Source organism: Amaranthus tricolor, chromosome 12, assembly GCF_026212465.1.
Source record: "Amaranthus tricolor cultivar Red isolate AtriRed21 chromosome 12, ASM2621246v1, whole genome shotgun sequence".
In the NCBI taxonomy this organism is placed as follows: domain Eukaryota; kingdom Viridiplantae; phylum Streptophyta; class Magnoliopsida; order Caryophyllales; family Amaranthaceae; genus Amaranthus; species Amaranthus tricolor.
Window position 1 is genome coordinate 2,907,279 of NC_080058.1, and position 21,649 is coordinate 2,928,927.

A 21,649-nucleotide genomic window follows, 5' to 3' on the forward strand; every position below is an offset into this window, starting at 1 on the left:
TTTTCAAACAATCATAGTAGATTTGAAGATTAAAGAGCAAGACACCTTTAATTGTGAATCTCTTTGTAGGATTCCCATTAATCTAATCATATCCTTAAACATTTCCTAATCCTTAACTAGGTTAATAAAAAACCTTTGCTTGTGGGTTAACTTTCTCAAATATTCATCATTACCACAAAAAAAAAAAAAAAAAAAAAAAAAAAAAAAAAAAAAACTATTTTAAACTCTGCCATATTGATAAAATCAAACAACGTATTATTTGATTATTTTTAAGAAAATAATTGTAAGATTTGTAAGAGTAACAGTACAAGAATGATAAATTAAGTTTATTCAATGGTTACTACAACTTAAAACATAACATAAAATATTCACAATTATTTGGGTAACAACAGGTAATTAAATGCAATTCCTGTTCATCTTAGAAGTTGGTGCCTTATAAACTCATCTCTGCTGGCAGGCTTATTTCCAGGAAATACAGGCTGCAAATTGAGAAGCCAACATTAATCAGACTAACACTCAGTACTCAGTAGGCAGTGCATGCAAGCTGAAAAGTATAAAGCCATCAAATTAAATGCAGTTTGAGAAAATAATCTGGTGGATTAGCCACCCTTCGCCCGTGGGCCAGAAGTGGGTCGTTTGGGCCTAGCCAAGGTACCCTTGATCAGAACCAGGGGTTCCAAACTTTGTTATTACCTCCGGTCTGGTGGAGGGCGTTGTTCCTCTATTCTAGCTCCTACCTCCTTTTTTGTTAATGCACCTACCTACGTTACCTCTCGATTTTTTACAATAACCGAATGATCCAAGAAGGATGGTATATCACAATATAAAACACCCAATAGCAGGAATCGACAGCTAGACCATAACTTCTACAAGTCATCAACAAAAACCTTCATATAAAGTAAACTCGCAGAAGTTACTAAATCCTTAATTACCTTGCCGACATAAAAGCCATGCCAAAGAAAACAGCTTTAACAGCTTGTTTCTGACCAGCATAATCAAATGCTAGAGGCAACATCTCATGTAAGGTTAGGAAAGCCATCACTCCACCAACTGCAAAGAATGAAAGGATTTATTAGCAATATTATGAAGTATATTGGATCCTTTCCAAAACTTTGAAGCAAGTATCTACCTGCTCCAAGAAGGCCCTCGAGGATTTCAGGGTTTAGACTCGCGGGGAATAGGTAAGCTGCATCAGAAAAAAAAAATAAAAAATAAAATAAATTTTAACAATTACTCCAAAAAAATTGTGAATTGAAAAATAAGATAAAGCGATAAACCCAATATTTTAGAATATGTAGACTTTCCAGTAGAGTTTGTTTCCATACCTACAAGTATAACACCCAAGGGCTCTGCCAAACCAGAGAGTGATGCTATCTTAAATGCTTGCCACTTGCTGCAGCATGTTAATAAACCAAATGAGGTAATTTACAAAGCAGAGAGTATAAAACGATAACAAGAAGATAATTGTGGCACACGAAAAATATAGTAAATTAAAGCATGATGAGTACATTTAGCAAAATTGACAAACGGATGCGGACGATTTAATAAGAAATTTGAAAATAACCAACTACAGAAAGATATTAGATATCACCATTCAAAGAAAAACGCATACATTTCCATAACGCAAGCAAAAACAATATTTCTAGCGAGAATCTTCCATAGTATTTATTTAGCAAATAACACATTTACAGACAATATCAAATAAAAAACTATCTGAAGATGTTTTACAAAGATCCCTACCTCCGCGTTGCAAAGTAAATTGGAAGAGCAACAGCAACACCCTGTGAAAAAATTAGGTAAAACTCTTTAGCTAAAACATGTATATAATTTTGATCCCTATGCCATTGTCATAGGCATTATATGTTGATCAAAATACTTCATTTTGTTATATATTAAGGAAGTGATTATAAAGCAAAATATCAAAACTAGAAGGGACAGAGAGTTATTTGAAAAGGGAGGGCAACTTTACCTCAGGAATGTTGTGTAAAGCAATAGCCAAAGCCAAATTCAGACCCACACGAAGGCCCTGGAAATGCATACAAAACAAGCACGATCTGTTAGTGGGAAAATTAAGAGCATAAGAGTAACAGTTTGCTGTAGCTCAGAGGATCAAGTTTTATAGTTAAAGGGTGTGTTATTTTGATGAACTACACAGCAAGTAATTTCTCTGATTCTGACCAACATTCGTTGAACCAGCACATAGCAAAGCCCCTTTTGATGTTTCATTAGGTATTTTACCGCAGTTTGTGTGGATGAGAGAATTTGACGAAAAGAGAAAGGAAGAAATAATCATTTTCGTTTTGTTGGATGTAAGGTAAAGGTACGAAGAGAATGGGAGAGATCCATTTTATTTTCGTTTTCGTTATTCCAAGAAGAAAATTAGCAGAATTAACTTGGATATTCATGCGACTCAACTAAAACTATTTCCAATAGACCATTAGAGCCTTATATAGTAAGGTTTCCACTAGTAAGAAAGAAAATAATTCATAGAACGGGCTGTATCAACATTGCTGCACCCGACAGAATGATGAAATTTTATAACAGTTTTCATTGCAAATTAGATTGATATTTTTCTTGAAACATTTTCCAAATACCTTTCTCTCAAAATATTGAATGGTGTTCATAGAAGAAAAGACTACCTTTTCTCTTTCAATAAGAAAACAAGAGAAATACACAACCTAGTGTCCATCTATAACAGAAGAAAAAGGCGAGGAAAGTTATTCGTATATTAGAAAGCTATGCATTCGATATGATTGTACCTTTATGGATCCCAGAAAAACTGCCATTCCCTCTGGAAAATTGTGTAAGCTTATACCTGAGAAATGAAAATCACTTTCCAATTAATTCAAGGTTCAAAATAGTATATGCATATACCACAAGCTACAAATATTACAGATTTTCATAAGGATATTCATGCTGAAACTTATTGATTAGAATTTTAATGAACTTCTATGCACTAAAGTGCATAAATAAATGATTCACAAAAGCATGAAGATCCAAAGTAGTAGGAAAGCACAAGTTTCTGGTCCTTACTAAAGGAACAACATCTTGAACTCTCCACCATCATTCTCTTATTTCTTTACCTTTTTCTAAACTTAAGCATTGCTCTAATGCCACTAAGTGACTCTCACCTAGGTGGGGTCAGAGGGGTCGGAATACAAAGCCTTAACCTTGTAATAACAAAGAGCTTGTGTCCAACTGACCCTAATATTCTTATAAGCTACTAAATTCCAAAAAGCTTCCACGTCATCTACCCATACAAAATACACAAACATTGAAACACGTATAATAAGCCTATTGATTGAATATTATCAATCAATATTACCCAGTCAACTTTAAACTAAATAGTAAATAATAAGAATAGAAGAACTTCACATGAGTAAGGAGAAGCTAACAGTGCACAAACCTACGGCTGTAATTATGCCACTGTACAGAACTTGGCGCTGATGCTTTTTCATTATATCCTTGCCCTTTTCATCCACATTTTTCCGCTAGCCTCCAGAAAAAAAAGCAATTAAAGTTTAGGTGGTACAGCCAGCAAGTGTCAATGCTAATTACAAAATTCACCAAATTAACCTTCTTGCTTTTTGTATTTGAACTAGGAGTGAGTGTTGGTTCTGGGATGAAGTTGGAAATTATTGCAAAGAAAATGACACCTGCGAAGAACTATGAACAATCGGAAAGGTGACTACTCTTAAACAATGAATTGATGTAGCATTTCCGCTAATCTATTGAACAAAGTGAAGTGAAAATAGGTAGATTACCCATATGTTTCCTTTCAAGAAGCCAATAGAGTTTATGGCATTGTGAGCCAAATCTAGAAATGATATGCTAAGCATGAGACCTGCAGCGAAGCCCTACATGACGTAAACAGACGCTTCAGAATTTTCAATTTTCGAAAAACCATATAAATGAACAATGAACACTACGTTTGATGCAAAGCATGTAATTTTACGACATTACGGGGTGGTGACAAAAAGTTACGGTCCTAAGTCGCAAACATTAGATTGAGCAGTAATTTATAATCTAGATCCTTCAACCGTGTTGGCATGTTGCATTTAAACATATAAAAAGATTATGCACCTGTAAGAGACCAAGCATCTTCATGTTTGGCGCTTCACTAAGAACCACAAAAAGTGCACCTGATGAGCATCGCATAAAGCAAAGTAAGGTTTCTCATATAACATAAGCCAAGAGTCATAATTATCATCCATCATTAGCATAACATCCAGAAGTTTGATGCCGGAAAACTGTATTTGGTTCATGCAAGAAACCAATAAGGTTTAGCTTCCATAAGCCATAACCATAAGTCCATAACCAAATAAATGTAGCATGCACTTAAAATGTTTCAGAAGCTCAGCACTGTATGCACCTCAGTTAAAACTTTATTTTTTCAAAATTAATGCTCCCTTCGTCCTGCAGCTAGATCAACATATACAATTTAGGATGTCCTAAAGCTAAATTGATAAAATTGACACTGCATTTAACAAGCTTTTCTCTCCTTTTTTTTTCTCTCCAATCGCACCCAAACCATCAACACATGTTTCCTTCCCATACCTTTGTGCCCCATAGGCCAAAGCAATTCTAAGCTCTTCAATGGAGGGAGTAGTACTTGGTAGGGATAGGTCTCAAGAAGGAACTTACGATACAACAGCCATGAAATCTAAGAATTGAACAGTACTATTATAGGGATTGAAATCTTGCTGAACTCAGGATAAACTATATTTACCATATTAGGTTCCTCACAAGGGAAAGGTTGCGTATATGCATCCGATCCTCCAAACCCCCATAGGCGGGAGTCATTTACACATTGGGATGATGAAAAAACAAATATAAGGCATACAAGTAAACCATTTTCCAAGATGAACTGCCCCTCCATCAAGCTCTACAACTCAATTTTAATCACAATATATTAATTCATCTCCACTTCAAACACTTTCATGATCTTTTGTTGATAATATTCCATACATCTAGTCAAATTAACTTAATTCTGCATCTCTGTTACAAAAACATTAAAGTAACCCAATGTCTACAACATGAATATATTCATCTCCATTTCAAAAACGTCCATCATCTTCTACATAATATTCCAATAATAAGTGTTAAATTCATCTAGTCAAATTGAAGGAATTCATCTTCCACTACGACAACACCACCGGAGCTAATAGAGCGTGAACGCCAACCACGGTTTACACTCAAAAATCAATGAAATTAAAGCATATACGGGGCAATTGGCCCACAAATTATTTTAACTCTAAGTCTAAGTCATAATACTTGTTGTCCACCTAATGAAACTGCTCTAATGCCTTATACTCATGGAAATTTTCGACCTTCTCATCTTAAAAATCATGTTGTAATGTTAATATGAAATATTTTAGCCCACTCACTGGATTCATGGCTTGGACTGTGGCCAGTAATGCTATGTTTTAAACACTCCCCTTCATAAAATAGATCAAAAAAAATGAAAACAAAAAAAATTTCAGAAAAAAGGAACAAAAAAGTTCCTTTCCCACTTCAATTTCAATCAAAATCTTAACAAAGCTTCCCCTTTGACTATCTCACACGTGCAAATCAACTTCATAAAATACTAATCATTTACAGTATAACATTATTATTTTAACACCCACGTTCTTGCATCAACCTAAAACCCTTGAAACATTACCCTGAAATCATGTTCAAAACACACGACAAATGCCAAATTTGAAACTACATTATTCATATTCTGTAAGGAATTTCAAAGTCCAAATCTTTACAATAAACAAATATTAAAAGCTCATAATATAAGATTAAGTCGCAATTGATCAAGTCATACCTAAAGATGTACTCAACCCACCAACAAGTGAAAGAGCAAGGGCAACCATCACTTGAGAATCCATTTTTCAAAAGCAACAGAAAAATTCCCAACTTGCCGAAAACCCTGAAAATATTTTTCTTGCTTTCCAATAATACTTGAAAATTAAGAAATTAGAGGGGAAAATAAGAAATGGGGTTTTAGTTTTGTGAAGAGATAATCAGAATTAAAACCCCCAGATTAAAGAAAAGGGGAATAGAGAAATGTAGAGGGTGGAGCATGTAAAAGTAGGGGAATATTATGTCACAAACTCTCAATTAGCTTAAGGCAATTTTCGAGGGAGAATCAAGGTAGAGATTAAGTACAAGGAAGGAAAGAGATCGTTTGATTGGATGGTTTAAGAGATTAAAATGAGAAAAGAATCCCTAAGTTTAGAACAAAGAATTTTGCAATTGTACTAGGTCTATGAAAGGACGAACTTTTCTTTTAAAACGTGAGAGACCTTCTCTTAAATAAACGATATAAATGTAATAAGTTTATATTTTTTTATTTTTTTTAAACTTATATTAATTAGGCTATTTTAATTTATATATTTAATGTTTTTTTAGAGAAATTGTCTTTTACAGCAATTTGTATTTTAGAATACTACACCCAATTATAACATATTGTATGAAAATGATAAAACAAAGTAATTAGGAAGAATGTGAGATAGGATATTTGGTAAAAATAGAAATCATATACATGTAATAATTAATGAAAAAAAATTGAGGGTGTGCAAATATATCTTGTCTGAAGTATTTGATCTCACACATTAGATAATCGATCCAATTTTATAAAATTTGTACATATGATATGATATGAACACGCATCAAACAATTTATTTAAATTATCATGTCTTTTTTTAATAAATTAATTAAAATTTTTCGTAAAAACTCATACATATTTATTTAGTATATGTCGCATAGATAACAACGGCAATCAAAAAAATAAAAATTTTAATACATAAATAAATTCATATATTTTTGTTAGTCGATTAAGTTGATATAATCACTATCATATATAATATGTTTTTTTTTACTATAGTAACTTAAAATTAACTTTCAATAAAGTAATATTTTTTTTTTGAAGTAAACAATAAAGTAATATTTATAATAGATTTATTATGATCAAGAGTTGTTTTGAGAGTATAACAACATACTTAGCTCAATGAATAAACAAATATAAATCACAAATCAACTTCAATCATTTGTTGTGCTAATGAAGATTTAATATGTCACTTTTCATGGTTGAAGCATTTTTCATGCTTAGTACTATCATAGGAGTATGTCTTTTTCCTACACTCATACTTGAAGAATTGTAGCAGTTAGAAAATTTTCATCATCCATGACAATTGACACTATAATATTTAATTACACTAACTACTTCCTCCTTACAAAAAAAAAGTTTCTATTATAAAAGACCGTCTTTTAGTTATATGACTTTAAAACAAAGAGTTTATACTATCATAGTATAAGTTGAACTATTGATCTTATGTATATTTATAATATAATCACCTCATACAGTAATTTGTATAAAAAAATATATTAAATAATTTAATATTATACGTAACTTTTTAGCTTTGCATAACTGACTCAGTAAACTAGTAAAGCAAATTACATGCATGTTACTATGCTAGAGGTTCAATTTTATATATGTAGAATTGATTATATGATTCTCTTTTAATTAATTAAAATTTATTATGATATAAAATAGCATGTTTAAAACGTTTATCAAAACACCAGTACTAATAAATAAGCGTTACGTTAGTCGTTACTTTCAACTTTCGTTTTGAAAGAGGCATGAGGGTGAGTTTGTTTTGTACATATAGACAATTAAGTTGGTTGTGTATGTATGTAAAGTTAAATATTCGTTCATGTTATACTAGTATTTTGAATTTGCTCATATCAATAATCATAATCACCATCCTTTTCTCCTTTTAAAGAGAGACCCAAGAATGAGTATCTTTCATAGCTAGGGGTAGTAGTTAGGATCTCTTCTAAGTTCCAAGGTTTAGTGGTTTGTAAAGAGGGTAGGATTTTGGGTTCAACTTATATTCGTTTTGTGTTGTGTTGACTTATTACTTTATTAGTATTAGTTCATTATTCTATATGATGAATGTCAGTAAGATTAAATAATTTTCTAGGACGTTTAAAGAATAATTAGAATTAATTTAAATATTTTTTCCAAGTTTAACTAAATTAGAATTAATAAAAATCTAACTTACTAAATTCAAGGATTTGAAATTTGACTTTGAAATTTTAATGTCAGAAACCTGCTTTCTGATTTTGATATTAATATTAGTAGTTGATTAAGTCTTTAATCGGTTAAGTTGGATAGTTTAATTGTTTAATTTAAATTGTTTTGAATTGTTTGCCACATCAACCTAGGTTAGAAACTAGGTTAAAAATTAAAATATTATTTATATTGTTTGTTAGTTTGTTGTATAAAGTGAGTCTTAAAAAAGAATAATTTAATTAATATTAAATTACTGAGAAGTCTACTAAATTGAAGAATCTAATTGTTTTGTCTATATTTAATTCTGATTTATATTGTCTTACTTCAAGTCATTGATATACGCAAATATTCAGAATCCTGACAAACAATTTCATAAAAAAGCATACCGTATTCAACTCCTTTCTACAGCATAAATCCATGATTTCATTAACAAATTTTCAATTTGGGTTTGTCTGGAGATAACAAGTTCATCCAAATTTCTGATGTACCCAAAAAATCTAAATACACACCGAGTACTAAACATATGACTCTTGATAGATCAAGATTTTTACAATTGACTTGTCAAAATACATAACATAATTGTACACTAAATATAGGAAAACCTTGATTTATATTTATGTAATCTAACAAACTTCAAAATTTCATTTAATAATTACCAATATTTTCATAGTGGGAGCAGATTGGACAAAGATTTCATGAATGAAGAGTATTCTATGCTCGATTGCTCACCATCACCAACCTTTTCTATAGAGATGGTCTTTTATAAATTTGTTCCAAATTAATAATTGATCGGGGTATTAAAAGCAAAGCAAGTGTTTCCATGTATAACCAAAATTTAGCTATTATTCGTTCATGAGTTCCTCAAATACAGATTATTTAGCGTAAGACGATTTTAAAATTAAAAATTTAAATACTAATTATTTATATTAGTTAGATTATTTAACTTATATATAAAATGTTATTTATGATGACATTATCTCATAGAAGAATTGTGTTTATTTATGATGCAACTATGTACTTGTACAAGTATCCAACACAATCTAGTAGTTGTTAACAATGGTTTCTATATCAATTACCCCTAATAGAACAAAGTTCAATTATTACATCAGACTATGAGAGTGGTTTAAGCATATGATCCGTTTTAAACAATAGATTATATAATATATTTTATTATCTCATCAATATATTTAAATTTTTAAGGAAAAATTATAAGAAACTATCTTATTTATAGGTCTATTTACAAAAAGGTACCTTATGTTTTTTTTTTTTTTGCAAAAAACTACCTAAAATAATATATTTCTCTGCAAATGACTACCACTTAACAGAAAACGTGAATGGACCGTTAAGTTTTGAGGGTTTGACCGATTTGAGAGGTTAAGTTGTCTATGTGGCAGTATCTCATTGGTCATCGTATTTTTAAACAATTAAAAATTAAAACGCATAAATTAACGAAAGATATTTGACGTCATTTTTACCCATCATAACGATATTTTTTCAAAAAATAGATGTCGCGATTGTCCTTATGGGGCAACTCTTTCGAAAATCCGGTCAAAACAAGTACTTATTCGTCTATTTCTCGACACGTAAACTAAAAAAGATATCTAACGTCATTTTTATCTATCATAACGATGATTTTTCAAAAAACGCACGTTGCAATTATCCTTATGAGATATCTCTTTTAGAAATCCGGTTGAAACAAGTACTTATTCACCTATTTTTCAACACGTAACTGAAAAAAAATTTTAACATCATTTTTACCCATCATAATGATATCTTACAAAGTCAAAAGGACAACCTAAAATGAAAAATATGGCAATTTTGTAGATACGGAAGAGTAAGAGTTTTCACCCTTTCTTCCACACAAGATGGCAACATAAGTACTTCTATTTATATAATTTTTTTTTGTCAAAGGGATAAAATATTAATTGGACGGTTTAGAAATATAAAAGTATTTTTAAAATTACTAAAAAAATCACTTTTTCCACCGTTAGATGACTTATCATATTATATACTTCCTCCGTTCCATAATACTTGCTACATATTCTATTTTTGGCAATTTCATATTACTTGCTACATTTCTGTTTTTAGTAATAAAACAATCATTTAAAGTTCTATCTACCCCTATTTTTATCCTACTCTATACTCTATACTCTATAATAAAATATATACTATACTCTATAAAGTAACCTAACAACCTATTTTTCCTTATTCTTTTTCAATTAACAATAATAAAATACTATACTCTATAAAGTAAACAATCAGCTACAGTGTAGGTCAATCACTTTTCTTAATTCCCGTGCCCATGCAAATGTAGCAACAATTATGGAACAGAGCAGTATGTTCTAGTCTAGTGGTTAAAACATGATATACTATATAAATCATGTCACGGCTCATGAAATGATGTAGGTTTTAATCTAGTGGTTAAACTTTATGTATTGGATATCAAGTGAAATGACCATACATTTTAATAATGCTTGAATAGGTCTGCTTATATGTTGAACCTGCTTGAACAAGCAAGCTCGAGTATAGAGCTTCTAGAATGGTTTGGCTTGTGTGCTTGAACAAGCAAGTGTATTACTTAAACTAGCACATGCTCGATATGTGCCTTGTTTTTTTTTCCCACAAAGTTGTTATAATGATTTTGTTAGGATCTATTGTCTCTATTTATGTACCAAAACACACTAAATTATGTAATCCTTAATTTTTGATCATTCAATTGTAATTTTAACAAAGTCTTAATGGCCCGTTTGGTTGATGGCAATGAAGTAATGGGAATGAAATGTTGTAATGGCAATAGTAATGAAGGAATGGATATGAGAATTGGTAATGAAGTTTCTTTTGTTTGGTGTGCATGACTAAAGAATGGTAATGGAAGATAATATTCCATTGATTGCATTTGGTTGTTAGTAATAAAAAATGGTAATGACTCTTAGTTTCATTATTGTATATTTGTATTTAAAAGCATTATTGTATCTAAATTATTCTATCTAATGATTCTTTTTTAATAATAATATTTTTTTGGATAATTACATACATTACCTTTTTTTTTATTCAGCTCGAAACAACATTACTTTATTTTATTACCACAGTAATACTTCATTACCATTACAGCGTTGTTTGATGGTAATAAAAATGACCCTTTTTGGTAATTTCATTACCTTATTTTATTATCATCCATTACCATTGAAGGCATCCAAACAACCAAATTTTTTATTACTTAATTTTATTAACATTACCGCCCTCTAATACCATGTACCAAACGGGCCGTAAAAGTAATCGCTTTCTTTATTGAATTTTTCTATCGTACATGTTATCAAATTGAGTTTTTGAAATTTATTGTTGATTTATCGATTACTGAAAGCAATCATTAAGAACTTAGAAATAAACTGAACTTAGAAATAACGTAGTTTATATGTTGAGTGAACCCAAATAAATCTTATTATATGATTTGATTATTGCTTTGATTTCCTATTCACAATGTATCTCCACCTTCTAACCTACACATTCAATATATGATTCCTAGTTGCATTGCTATGAAGAGGGAGCATGTGAGGGGGAGGTAAGGAGATTATGCTATAAACTTGTACTCCTAATTACACCCTCTAAGTGGGACCCAAGTTTTCATGTTTCATTTTTCATATTTTCTTTTGTACTTTGAGCAATTAGAATCTAATATTTTCCCACAAAAATAAATCAAGAATTCTGTTGAGGGATGATGACACACCAACCACTAGTGGTATAATGATTTATCCCTCCATGTATCTGGGCATACAAGCAAACTCCCTCTTCTTTACCCTTTTGGTTTACATATGTCACTTCCTTTTTCTTCTCTTACACTAGTACTACTTTGCTTTTGCTTCAAATCAATCCTCCCTTTTCTCTTTAATAATAATTAATCTCTACGTACATATTTTTTATGCATTTTCTTCTTTTATTTAATGTAATGTATGTATAATTCCTTTTTTAGCTCTTTTTTCATGTTTCTTAAGTACTATGTTATCTAATATCCCATATTAATCATAAAATTATATTTTTAATTGCACCCTTTTCTTTACTCATGTTTCCCTCATGAACAAACAACTCATCATCATAAATTCTTCAGCTCCACCCACATATAGACTGTGATTTAAAATTATATATATATTTATGATTTTAGCTGCCTTAAAATGCAAATTTTAAGTTTTTTTCCTGACTTGTTTCTGACAGTCTGAAGAATTGCTGATCTGAACAAAGATGGAAAATGTGGGTGAAGCTGATGGAGTTATCTCAAAAATGGAAGAGTATGAAATATTAGAACAGATTGGTAGGGGTGCATTTGGAACAGCATATCTTGTTCAACATAAATTGGAGAGTAAGAAAAAGTAAGACTTCTTGTAACGTCAGCGGATTCGCTAATTTGCTTCTCAGTCGCGAATTGAAAAAGTGAATTAGGTGTCGAATTATGTTCGTACATTGCAGGTATGTGTTGAAGAAGATCAGATTGGCTAAGCAGACTGAAAGATTTAAGAGAACTGCTCATCAAGAGGTTAAAACTTTCTAAAGTGCTTTCTCTGCTGGTAATTTATTTCTTAATTGCATTGTTAAGCTTGAAATGTCCTTTGACTTTTGTAGATGAACATAATAGCAAAGCTGAACAATCCTTATGTAGTGGCATATAAAGATGCATGGGTGGAAAAGGTAATTATTTTTTAACTTGTAATCCAATGATCAGCTTTAGCTTTTGGTTGAATTAGTCTCTTGATATGATATTAAAAGTCAACGTGGTAAAAGGTTAGAGTTCTAAATCTCATTTCTAGTGAATATTTAAAATTAGTTATATGGTGGGTTTATAATGTATTACATTCACACTTATAATCTTAAAAGCTCTCGTGAGAGGGTGTGTAAGAGTATGTATCATATTCTGAGCTTTCAACTATCGACTTAAATTTTTAATTCTCGAATCTTCTAGAAAATCAATGACATTAGAATAATGAAATATTGTTAATATCTAACCCGAAAATCCCTTGTTCAATATGAAATTACTTAAATTTAGAGTTTTCGATTTGGATATGTGGTGTTTGTTTCAATCTTTGAACTATTATAAGAAGGTTTTATTTGATTGTCTATATACAGGAATGTTATGTGTGTATTGTGACAAGCTACTGTGAAGGAGGAGACATGTAAGTTAGAACTATATTCCTGAACATATAAAATATAAAGCATTTTTTTAGTCTCAAACAAAACAATCATATAAACAATTTTAAGCTGGTATGATGTTTCAGGGCTGAAACAATCAAGAAATCTAGAGGGACATATTTTCCAGAAGAGGTAAACCAGAACATATTATAGTAATTACATTAACTTTAGAAAATCAAATATTTATTCTAATCAAATGTAATTTTCAACAGAAACTCTGTAAATGGTTGGCTCAGCTTCTCTTAGCCTTGGATTATCTTCATTCGAATCGCGTATTACACAGAGATATAAAGGTTAATTAAATCGTCTTAAATTGTTGATTGAGTAGGTTTAATCTACATGTATCATCAACCTAACATGATTTTTGTTGCATTTCATTTTCAGTGTTCCAACATATTTCTTACCAAAGATCACGATATCAGGCTAGGTGAGTCGATGAGTCGATGAATTGTTGTGCATTTTCGTTGCTAGTTTTCGAGCCATTTCATGAGTTTTGACATCATTTTTTTTCTGATTATGGTGTGAATTTCTTAACAGGTGACTTTGGCCTTGCTAAATTGCTGAGTAAAGATGATCTTGCATTTTCGGTACTAAAATGAACATAGCCTCGTCCTTTTATTTGTCTTCCCTATGGTGTGTTCTAGATCTATACTCGAGTCGAGGGTCTCATTGGCTGTAAGCTCCTTATCATTTTTGATAAGGGTATGATTTGCTGTCATCCAACCTTTCTCAAATCTTGATCATAATTTTATGAGAGAATGTAGCATGGTTTGATGATGATCATGGAGGAATATATAGAATTTTAATTCTAACTTAAACTACATGTTGCAGATTGTAGGCAGTCCAAATTATATGTGCCCTGAACTTCTTGCTGAATTGCCCTATGGCTACAAGTCGGATATATGGTCGTTAGGCTGTTGTATGTTCGAAATTGCCGCACACCAACCTGCATTTCGAGCACCAGTAAGTCACACCTAAAAAATCATAATCCGCAGACAAATTTACTCGCTATATTGAGATTTAACTAACATAAACCCGAACTGAAAACCAGGACATGGCAGGGCTAGTAAACAAAATAAATCGGTCTACTATATCCCCGCTCCCAACAATCTATTCTCCGACATTGTAAGTGATGTATCATTCAACATGATTGTATTTACAATGAACCGAAAACCCATGTTTTCACATCATATTTACTGATAAACGCAGATTGTATTGATAATATGCAGGAAACGTTTGATCAAGACGATGCTTAGAAAGAACCCGGAACATAGACCAACAGTAAATAGCTCATATTAGCGTGTTTTTTGGTGTTGTTATGAACTTCTAATGAAAAAACGAAGCCTAATTACTATTATTTTTTTGTCATATAAATAGGCTGCAGAGTTGTTAAGAGATCCTCACTTACAACCATACCTTGCTCAGTGCCACACATCTCCCATTTACCTACCAGTGAAATCTGAAGTTGCAAACAAAACTAAGCCAAATGTTCCTCGCTTCACTAGCAGACAGAGCATAGCCAAGGTTGGAAAGCCAACAAAACCACCAAGCGGTATTCCTAGAATCGCTCGAGTACCCAAGAAACCACTTAGTAAGGCGGCTTCCTCTTCTCATGATTCACAAGAAACTAAAGTCGAGACCAAAAGGGTCGATCCAACAAGTTGTTCAGACCGAATATCCAAAGCCGAGGAAGGCCTAAGAGTCATTACCAATTACATTGAACAAATCAAAGATGCTGAATTAACAAAAAGTTTCTTCAACATGTTAAGTTCGTATCACAAGTATGATCAACATTCCGAGACTGAAAAACTGGCTATCGAGTATCTTACTCAAATACTAGAAAAACTACAGGGAGTTTCTGACAAAACCGAGGACAAAGAATCAATCATGAGAGCTAGTTGTTTAACTGCATTACAAGAGGAAGTAGTCAAGGCTGAGACGAGTACACATCTCGAGCAAAGAGCAGAAGCACTAGAGTCACTCCTTGAGCTATGTGCTCGTTTGCTCAAGCAGGAAAGGTTTGATGAACTCGCAGGGATACTAAAGCCGTTTGGTGAAGAACCGGTCTCATCTAGAGAAACCGCTATTTGGCTCACCAAAGGACTGATGACTGCAGGAAAACAGGATGTGGGACCTTAGCAACATTCCTGAACACACCCCCCCCCCCCCCCCCCCCCACACACACACACCCAAAGTGTTATTCACAATCTTGATTCTTGACTGTTATCTTCCATTTTGCTGTTGATTTTGCAAGTTAACCCAATGATACTACTACTATAAGCCTATGTGTTGTGCATTTGCAATATTGATTTTTGGTATATATAAAATTATCAGTTTCAAATGAGCTTGTCATATTATTTTCCCTATCAGCGTAAAGTTGGTATCATTTGTATTTTTATAACAATTTAAAGGAAAAAGATTCAGAATTTAAGCAACAGATTAGTCAGAACTCTACTCCCTTGCATTAAAAGTAAGATTTTAATACCACTCACCAAATATTATACCTATACATCCTCATCCACACCTATCAGGAATCGGGGCCAGACCACCAGGCCATTAAACAAGAAGCCAACAAGAATGAAGTCATCCCAAGCCTAAGTACTCATCCACAACGGTATTGTGAGCCCTTCAAATACTAGTTTCAAATCGATAACCTGATCAATCGCTAGAGATCAATTCTTGGTATCTTTGAAACATAAAAACTTCTGCATGAAGTTTTAAAAAAAATCCCCAACAACAACACATTCCAAAATATCATGAAATAGTTCTGTATCATGTAAAAAGAAGGAACACCGAGTCAAGTTAGATTAAACAGGAAAGTATACTTGTTTCAAAAATGAGGCAAGTCTAAATGCCATACACGACTTCAAGTTTATAAGCTCAAGCGAATTACATTATTAGTACATGCTACCACTAATTTGTCTACATTGGGTCTGTATGATTTAGAACCTTGTTCTATATAGCACAGCTTAAAAAGAGAACAGCAGAGTTAGATGGAAATATTACGAGATTCAGCTTCAAGATACTTGCACATTCTTTCCATAACCTCCCTACCCTTGGCACTGTTCTGTAAAAACTTTTCAACACATCGCTGTTCCACCTTTTCAGCCATAGAAGCAAGGGCAGAAATCGGCTTTATCTTGATGCTAGTCTCTTGTCTGCAAAGTGTCCATGCAGAAGGATTGTCAGGATGTGGATCATACCGAATTTTCTCCTCAACTTCAATAAACTTCTGCATGCTAACATTCCGAGTAGCAAGTTGCATTGAACGTGTTTGAGCATCAACAACTGTAGATTCGACACAGTGACATATATCTTGGCCAACCATCTTGCGTATAAACCATGGTCCTGGAGCATGGATAGTGATTGCTCTAGTGGTGTAAAGCTTTCCGGTTTCAGGTTCAAGCTTCTTATTCAATGTGTCGACTTCAAGGATGTGAGAGAGGGTGCGTTTGTTCTCTGGATCCACAAACTTGCGCCAAGATGCAGATGTCACTCTCCCCCATGGGTGCTTGTAGACATGTTCTTGTTTATAGGCCTTAACCATCAAGCCACTGCAAGCATATAACTATAATAACTTAATAAGCAAGTTTTCAACATATTTTGTAGTATTTTCCTTCTTAATTCCTCATCTTCCCAAGTTGTTGGTCAAAACAACTACATACGAGACAAAAAAAATCACTTAAACAGAACATGAGAGCAACACAGCTTTTAAATGCTACAAATAACTAAGGAATCACAACAAAATTTTCAGCCTAATTGACTAACTGAAACTTATAATAGTAGCAAGGTTGGTCATGTCTATAAAACAAGACTTGCAGTCTAAAATAGGATCATATATGCTTACTGACTCACAACTAAATACTACTCTAATGTACTACCTCAAAAACTAAACAATCTTGATTAGCTGATACACGAAAATACTCAAATAAAGCAAAATAACATCCCATTCATCCTCTCTTCACCCTCGGGTAATCTTTCATCAATGAAAGCATAGTGTATCTGTAGCCTAACAAATTAACTTGATTTCTTATCACCTAAAAATTGTGAATCAAAACACAAATTTTAGGCTAAATTGACAAACTAGAGGGCAGATTGCCAATTCTATAGCGAGTTAGGTAACACTGAAGCACTGAACCATGCTAATCAAACCATAACATTTTACAGAATAAGTTCAGCTCAGGTAACTAGGTAAACACCCTCCCAATTTTCTTTTCTTTCTACACCTTACTTTATCATTTTAGCTCGGATCATATTTCAGAAGCTAAAAACAAACATATTTCACACAATGCTAGCTCCAAATTCAAGCATTATAACCAATCAAAAATACTTCATCAAAAGACCAATCTCATCTCATATATAGTCAGCTCCAAAATCAATAATCATACTTCAGTTTAAATCACAATGTAAATGAACTTCCAAATACCCATTAAACAATATCCAACACAACAATTTTTGTCAATACTCTTCACACCTCATATGACTTTATAAAGATAAACATAATGAAAGTCAACTATCTAATCTAAACCTAATTAAAACTGATTTTTCGATCCATCGCAGCATCAGACGAAAATCAAAAACCTAATTCTCAAATGCACTTAATGGAGATAACAATTCCGAAATATGAGCAAAAATCATTGAAATCAAAAGATCACAATGCACGATTAGCTATGCCAATCTAATATTAGGTCTGCTAAATGAAAAGTATGTCGTTTTGAAGCTTATGAAAGGCTAGAAGTAATAATTCATTCAAAAGAGGAAATTAAAGATACTAACCTTATCAAATTGAAAGAAGAATTGTGATTGGCAAATTGTGTTTTCCTGCACTGTTGAATTATGTTATGCGGTCCCAATACGAAATGAAAGTAACCATGAATCTAGATTCTTCGGCAATAGCCGCCAGTGGTTAATGCGAGGAAGGAGGCTTTTTAAAAAGTAAAATATAGAAAGATTTCTAGTGGATAATCATTAAATTGGCATTTAGCATAATATGAATTAAAAGTGGATTAAATAAGTTTGATATATGAGAAGATAATTCCTTATACTTAAATATAAATGAGTACTAAAGAAAGAATATGAATTGCAATAAAATTAAAAATATAGAAAATTTGAAATCAAAATGAAATTATAGAAAATATATAAGATAGAGAATTACATAAAAATAATTACTCCTTTTATTCTTATGAATATAAGTAGATGATAAATATGAGTGGTTAAGATGGAGAAAGAAATAAGTTTGTGAATGAGATTTAAAGAAAAAAAATGGAGTCGTGCAAAATAAGTGGTAAAATTAAAATGAAAAGAGGTGTAAATTGAGATGGACAAAAAGAGTACAAATTATTTCATCTATTCCTTTTTATTCTTTTCATATTCCATAAAGGAGCATTTGACAAAAAGAAATTGAGGTTGTAAATTGGGACTTCGAGGTGGGAATACAAAGAGTTTCTTATTTATTTAAGAACATGAAAATTTGAAAAGGTTAAGCAATGGACTTAGGAAGAGTAGGGATGACAACGATTTAGATTTGGACTGAATCCAAATAAACTTGAATCCATAAACTTTTTCTGAGGGAGGACTCTTATTCAGACTCATATAGATCTAAATTGAATTTAAACTAATTTTCGCAAATTTAATTAAATTTGCTTTGTATTGTGATGACGATAGTCACTAGTCGCTTTTGCACTAGAACACCTTCATATTATTTTTTTATGATCGGAGTTTTTTTAATGTTTTTATAATCTTTAATTCCAAAGTGTTTTGAATTTGCACCACAAGACAGAAAAAATCACACATGTATACTTAATATGTCAAATTATGGAGCTGTGAGTTGGGATTAACACATGATGTGCAAGGTTATGGAGCTGCCTCGTGTAGGCAGAAATGTGGAAGGCTTAAAATAGGTTGAGTCGTTTGAATGATCCAAGTTTGTTGGTCAATTGCAACACCTTACTTACCTACTATCTAACAATACTGTAAGGAATTGACCAAGTACCAAATCCAAGATGCAACTTATAAAATACTAGGATTTAGGACACAGCATTTTGGTGTATAGAACTGTTGATCAAATATTTTAAGTTGAGCAGTACTACTCATTATTAAAATTACTTATTTTGGTAAATGCAAGCTTCTGACTTACAAGTATTTATTAAGTGAAGTTTTGGCTATACTATTAAGAGTAAGTTAACATTCCATTCTTCAGACTTATTGCTAATGATATATCTGTTGATACTGTTTTCCAATTCTTTTCAAAACTGTCACAATTTCATGCTTTTATATATATATATATATATATATATATATATATATATATATATATATATATATATATATATTTTGCTTATTTTGTCTTGGTGGTAGAGCTCTCAGCTGAGCTATAGGGCTTACTGACATTAAGTGATCATAATGATGTACTCTATTTAGCATATAATAAAATACTTCAATGTGTTTGAGATGTTAAGAAGTACTTGACATGTTAAGAAATATTTATACTCATCAAGGTTCTTTGATTTTGGGTCACATTTTTCACATGCCAAGAATCACCTATAATTAGGATAGTCTTCAAACTTTTTAGATCTGAATGAAGTTAAAATATGAGTTTTTTTTAGTACGAACGAGCGTGTACATTTTTTGAAGTGATAATGATAAACAACTAATTTATTTCAATTAACTAAGTACTAATTTACTTAACTAATCTAATTAAAGAACAAAAAACAACAAATTAAGTATAACGTTATTCAGTTAACTAGATTCAATTGATATCAATGAAAAAATCAAACAATAGTCACATAATAACTCAAAATTAATAATTAAAATACAAGTACTCATTATCAAGGTAATAAATCATCATTAAATATAAAAACAAATTGACATTTATACGAAGATTTGCATGTGCTGCTCTTCTAGGTAAATATATTATTTTTTAAATTTTTTAATTGAATTTTTAAATATATAAAAAATTTTGGATCCTCAAAATAACGAGGCCTAAACCGTGGTTCATGTGGTTGAGCGGGCCTTGCCTGTAATACTTGGTTATGATTCTGGGGCGTAACTGATTTTAGATCATCTATAACAGTTGAGAAATATTGAAATACAAGTTAATATGAGCATAAATGTGAAGTCAAATTTTAAGGAGGTTCTTTTCACTCTGATCAAGGTGTTTATATGATAATTTATATGGCTTTTTTAGTAAAATCTTAATATGTGGTCTGTGATTTATAAATTTGTAGATTGCTTGAAACAAGACAATGTCATGCACATGTCCTGCAGATCAGATATTCTACTTGTTTAGTAATTACTAATTAGTAGTAATTAATACTCTATTAAATCTCTGTTTCCCATATGTTGTATCGATATTGACAAGCTCCTACCATTTTCATGGGATTGTCGATGAGGTTAACATTTGTTTAATCAAGCTTCCTCAACCTAATTGTGGATTACTAATTAATTAATTATCATTTACTATATGCTTATGTTAGGATGATTTATCTCACATTGACAAATTAAAAATGGTGTACACACTTTATAATTAAGCTATTGGAGATCTTGTTCCCTTTGCCATATGATTTTGGAGTGATATATATCTATTTGATTTATAAAATGCGTGTGGCTCGTATTTTCCCCGATAATATGTTAGAATTCACAGTAAATCAAACTCAATTTAACAGCTTACATTTAAATGTAAACTACGTACCATTGCTGTGATTTTGTTAAATAAATGAGTTATCGTTTTCTCTAAGTTGCTGTGTCTTGAAATGTAAACTAAATGGATGCTCTATTAAAGCACGAGCTGCTCACGTGCAAGTCGACATAATGCTCGGAAGTTGAGAAACCACAATTCTTAAACGGTAATCAAGACACACCGAAATGGTTAACGTTGCTTCATCTAAATTGATTTATCCAAGATTATATTGCTGCACATGGCCATTGTTGCAGCTGGATATATACACTACTTGTTAATTTCTCAGTGGAATTTTGCAGAAATCCATAGGTTTAATTTCTCCTAGATTGATCAAGTAATCATTGCAACACTTCTTTCTCAGCGAGCTGCTGATGTAGAGGAATGTTTTATATTACCAAGTAATTACAACATTTTGATATCATGAACTTCACTAGGGAAATTTGATACTCATGAACAGCCGTTTTATCTTAAATTCAACGTACGTTAATTCTTGAATCGCCTAATAATGATTGTAGAGTATATAATATATTCTGCGGCCTCAACCATCAATTTAAACTTATGATTGAGTTAGTTCCTTGACATGATATCAGAAGCCAATATGACAAGATGTCACGGGTTTGAATCTCAACCACCTCTCATTTAAAGGGAAATATTCAGCACTTGTGTGCATCCACACTTCTAGCCCAATGGGCCTTCGTATGAGAGGGTGTGTTAGAGTATATAATATATCC

General features: G+C 31.8%; 3 protein-coding genes across 5 annotated transcripts; 1 reads left to right on the forward strand and 2 right to left on the reverse strand.

The window, feature by feature from the left end:
* Positions 1-234: 234 nt before the first annotated feature.
* Positions 235-6,269, reverse strand: LOC130797096 (zinc transporter ZTP29). Its single transcript, XM_057659587.1, has 12 exons — positions 5,813-6,269; positions 4,084-4,142; positions 3,765-3,857; positions 3,577-3,666; positions 3,407-3,491; positions 2,760-2,815; positions 1,970-2,026; positions 1,741-1,781; positions 1,326-1,393; positions 1,130-1,186; positions 933-1,050; positions 235-479 (listed from the first exon to the last, which is right to left on the reverse strand). Exons 1-12 carry the CDS (start codon positions 5,874-5,876, stop codon positions 434-436), a joined length of 834 nt encoding a protein of 277 aa, XP_057515570.1. The 5' UTR covers positions 5,877-6,269; the 3' UTR covers positions 235-433.
* Positions 6,270-11,879: 5,610 nt separating this feature from the next.
* LOC130796841 (serine/threonine-protein kinase Nek6) lies at positions 11,880-15,581 on the forward strand. Of its 2 annotated transcripts, XM_057659240.1 has the most exons (13): positions 11,880-12,010; positions 12,272-12,426; positions 12,524-12,590; positions 12,677-12,742; positions 13,178-13,224; positions 13,327-13,372; positions 13,453-13,533; positions 13,625-13,667; positions 13,778-13,827; positions 14,072-14,203; positions 14,292-14,365; positions 14,470-14,521; positions 14,618-15,581. In XM_057659240.1, the coding sequence occupies exons 2-13, from the start codon at positions 12,299-12,301 to the stop codon at positions 15,377-15,379; spliced, it is 1,548 nt and encodes a 515-aa protein (XP_057515223.1). In that variant the 5' UTR covers positions 11,880-12,010; positions 12,272-12,298; the 3' UTR covers positions 15,380-15,581. The 2 variants fall into 2 exon arrangements, with proteins under 2 accessions (XP_057515223.1, XP_057515224.1); XM_057659241.1 differs by lacking the exon at positions 11,880-12,010 and having other exon boundaries at positions 12,045-12,426.
* Positions 15,582-16,042: 461 nt separating this feature from the next.
* LOC130796842 (uncharacterized) lies at positions 16,043-18,219 on the reverse strand. Of its 2 annotated transcripts, none has more exons than XM_057659243.1 (2): positions 18,017-18,219; positions 16,043-16,794 (listed from the first exon to the last, which is right to left on the reverse strand). In XM_057659243.1, the coding sequence occupies exon 2, from the start codon at positions 16,785-16,787 to the stop codon at positions 16,230-16,232; it is 558 nt and encodes a 185-aa protein (XP_057515226.1). In that variant the 5' UTR covers positions 16,788-16,794; positions 18,017-18,219; the 3' UTR covers positions 16,043-16,229. The 2 variants fall into 2 exon arrangements, with proteins under 2 accessions (XP_057515226.1, XP_057515227.1); XM_057659244.1 differs by having other exon boundaries at positions 16,043-16,808.
* Positions 18,220-21,649: the final 3,430 nt, after the last annotated feature.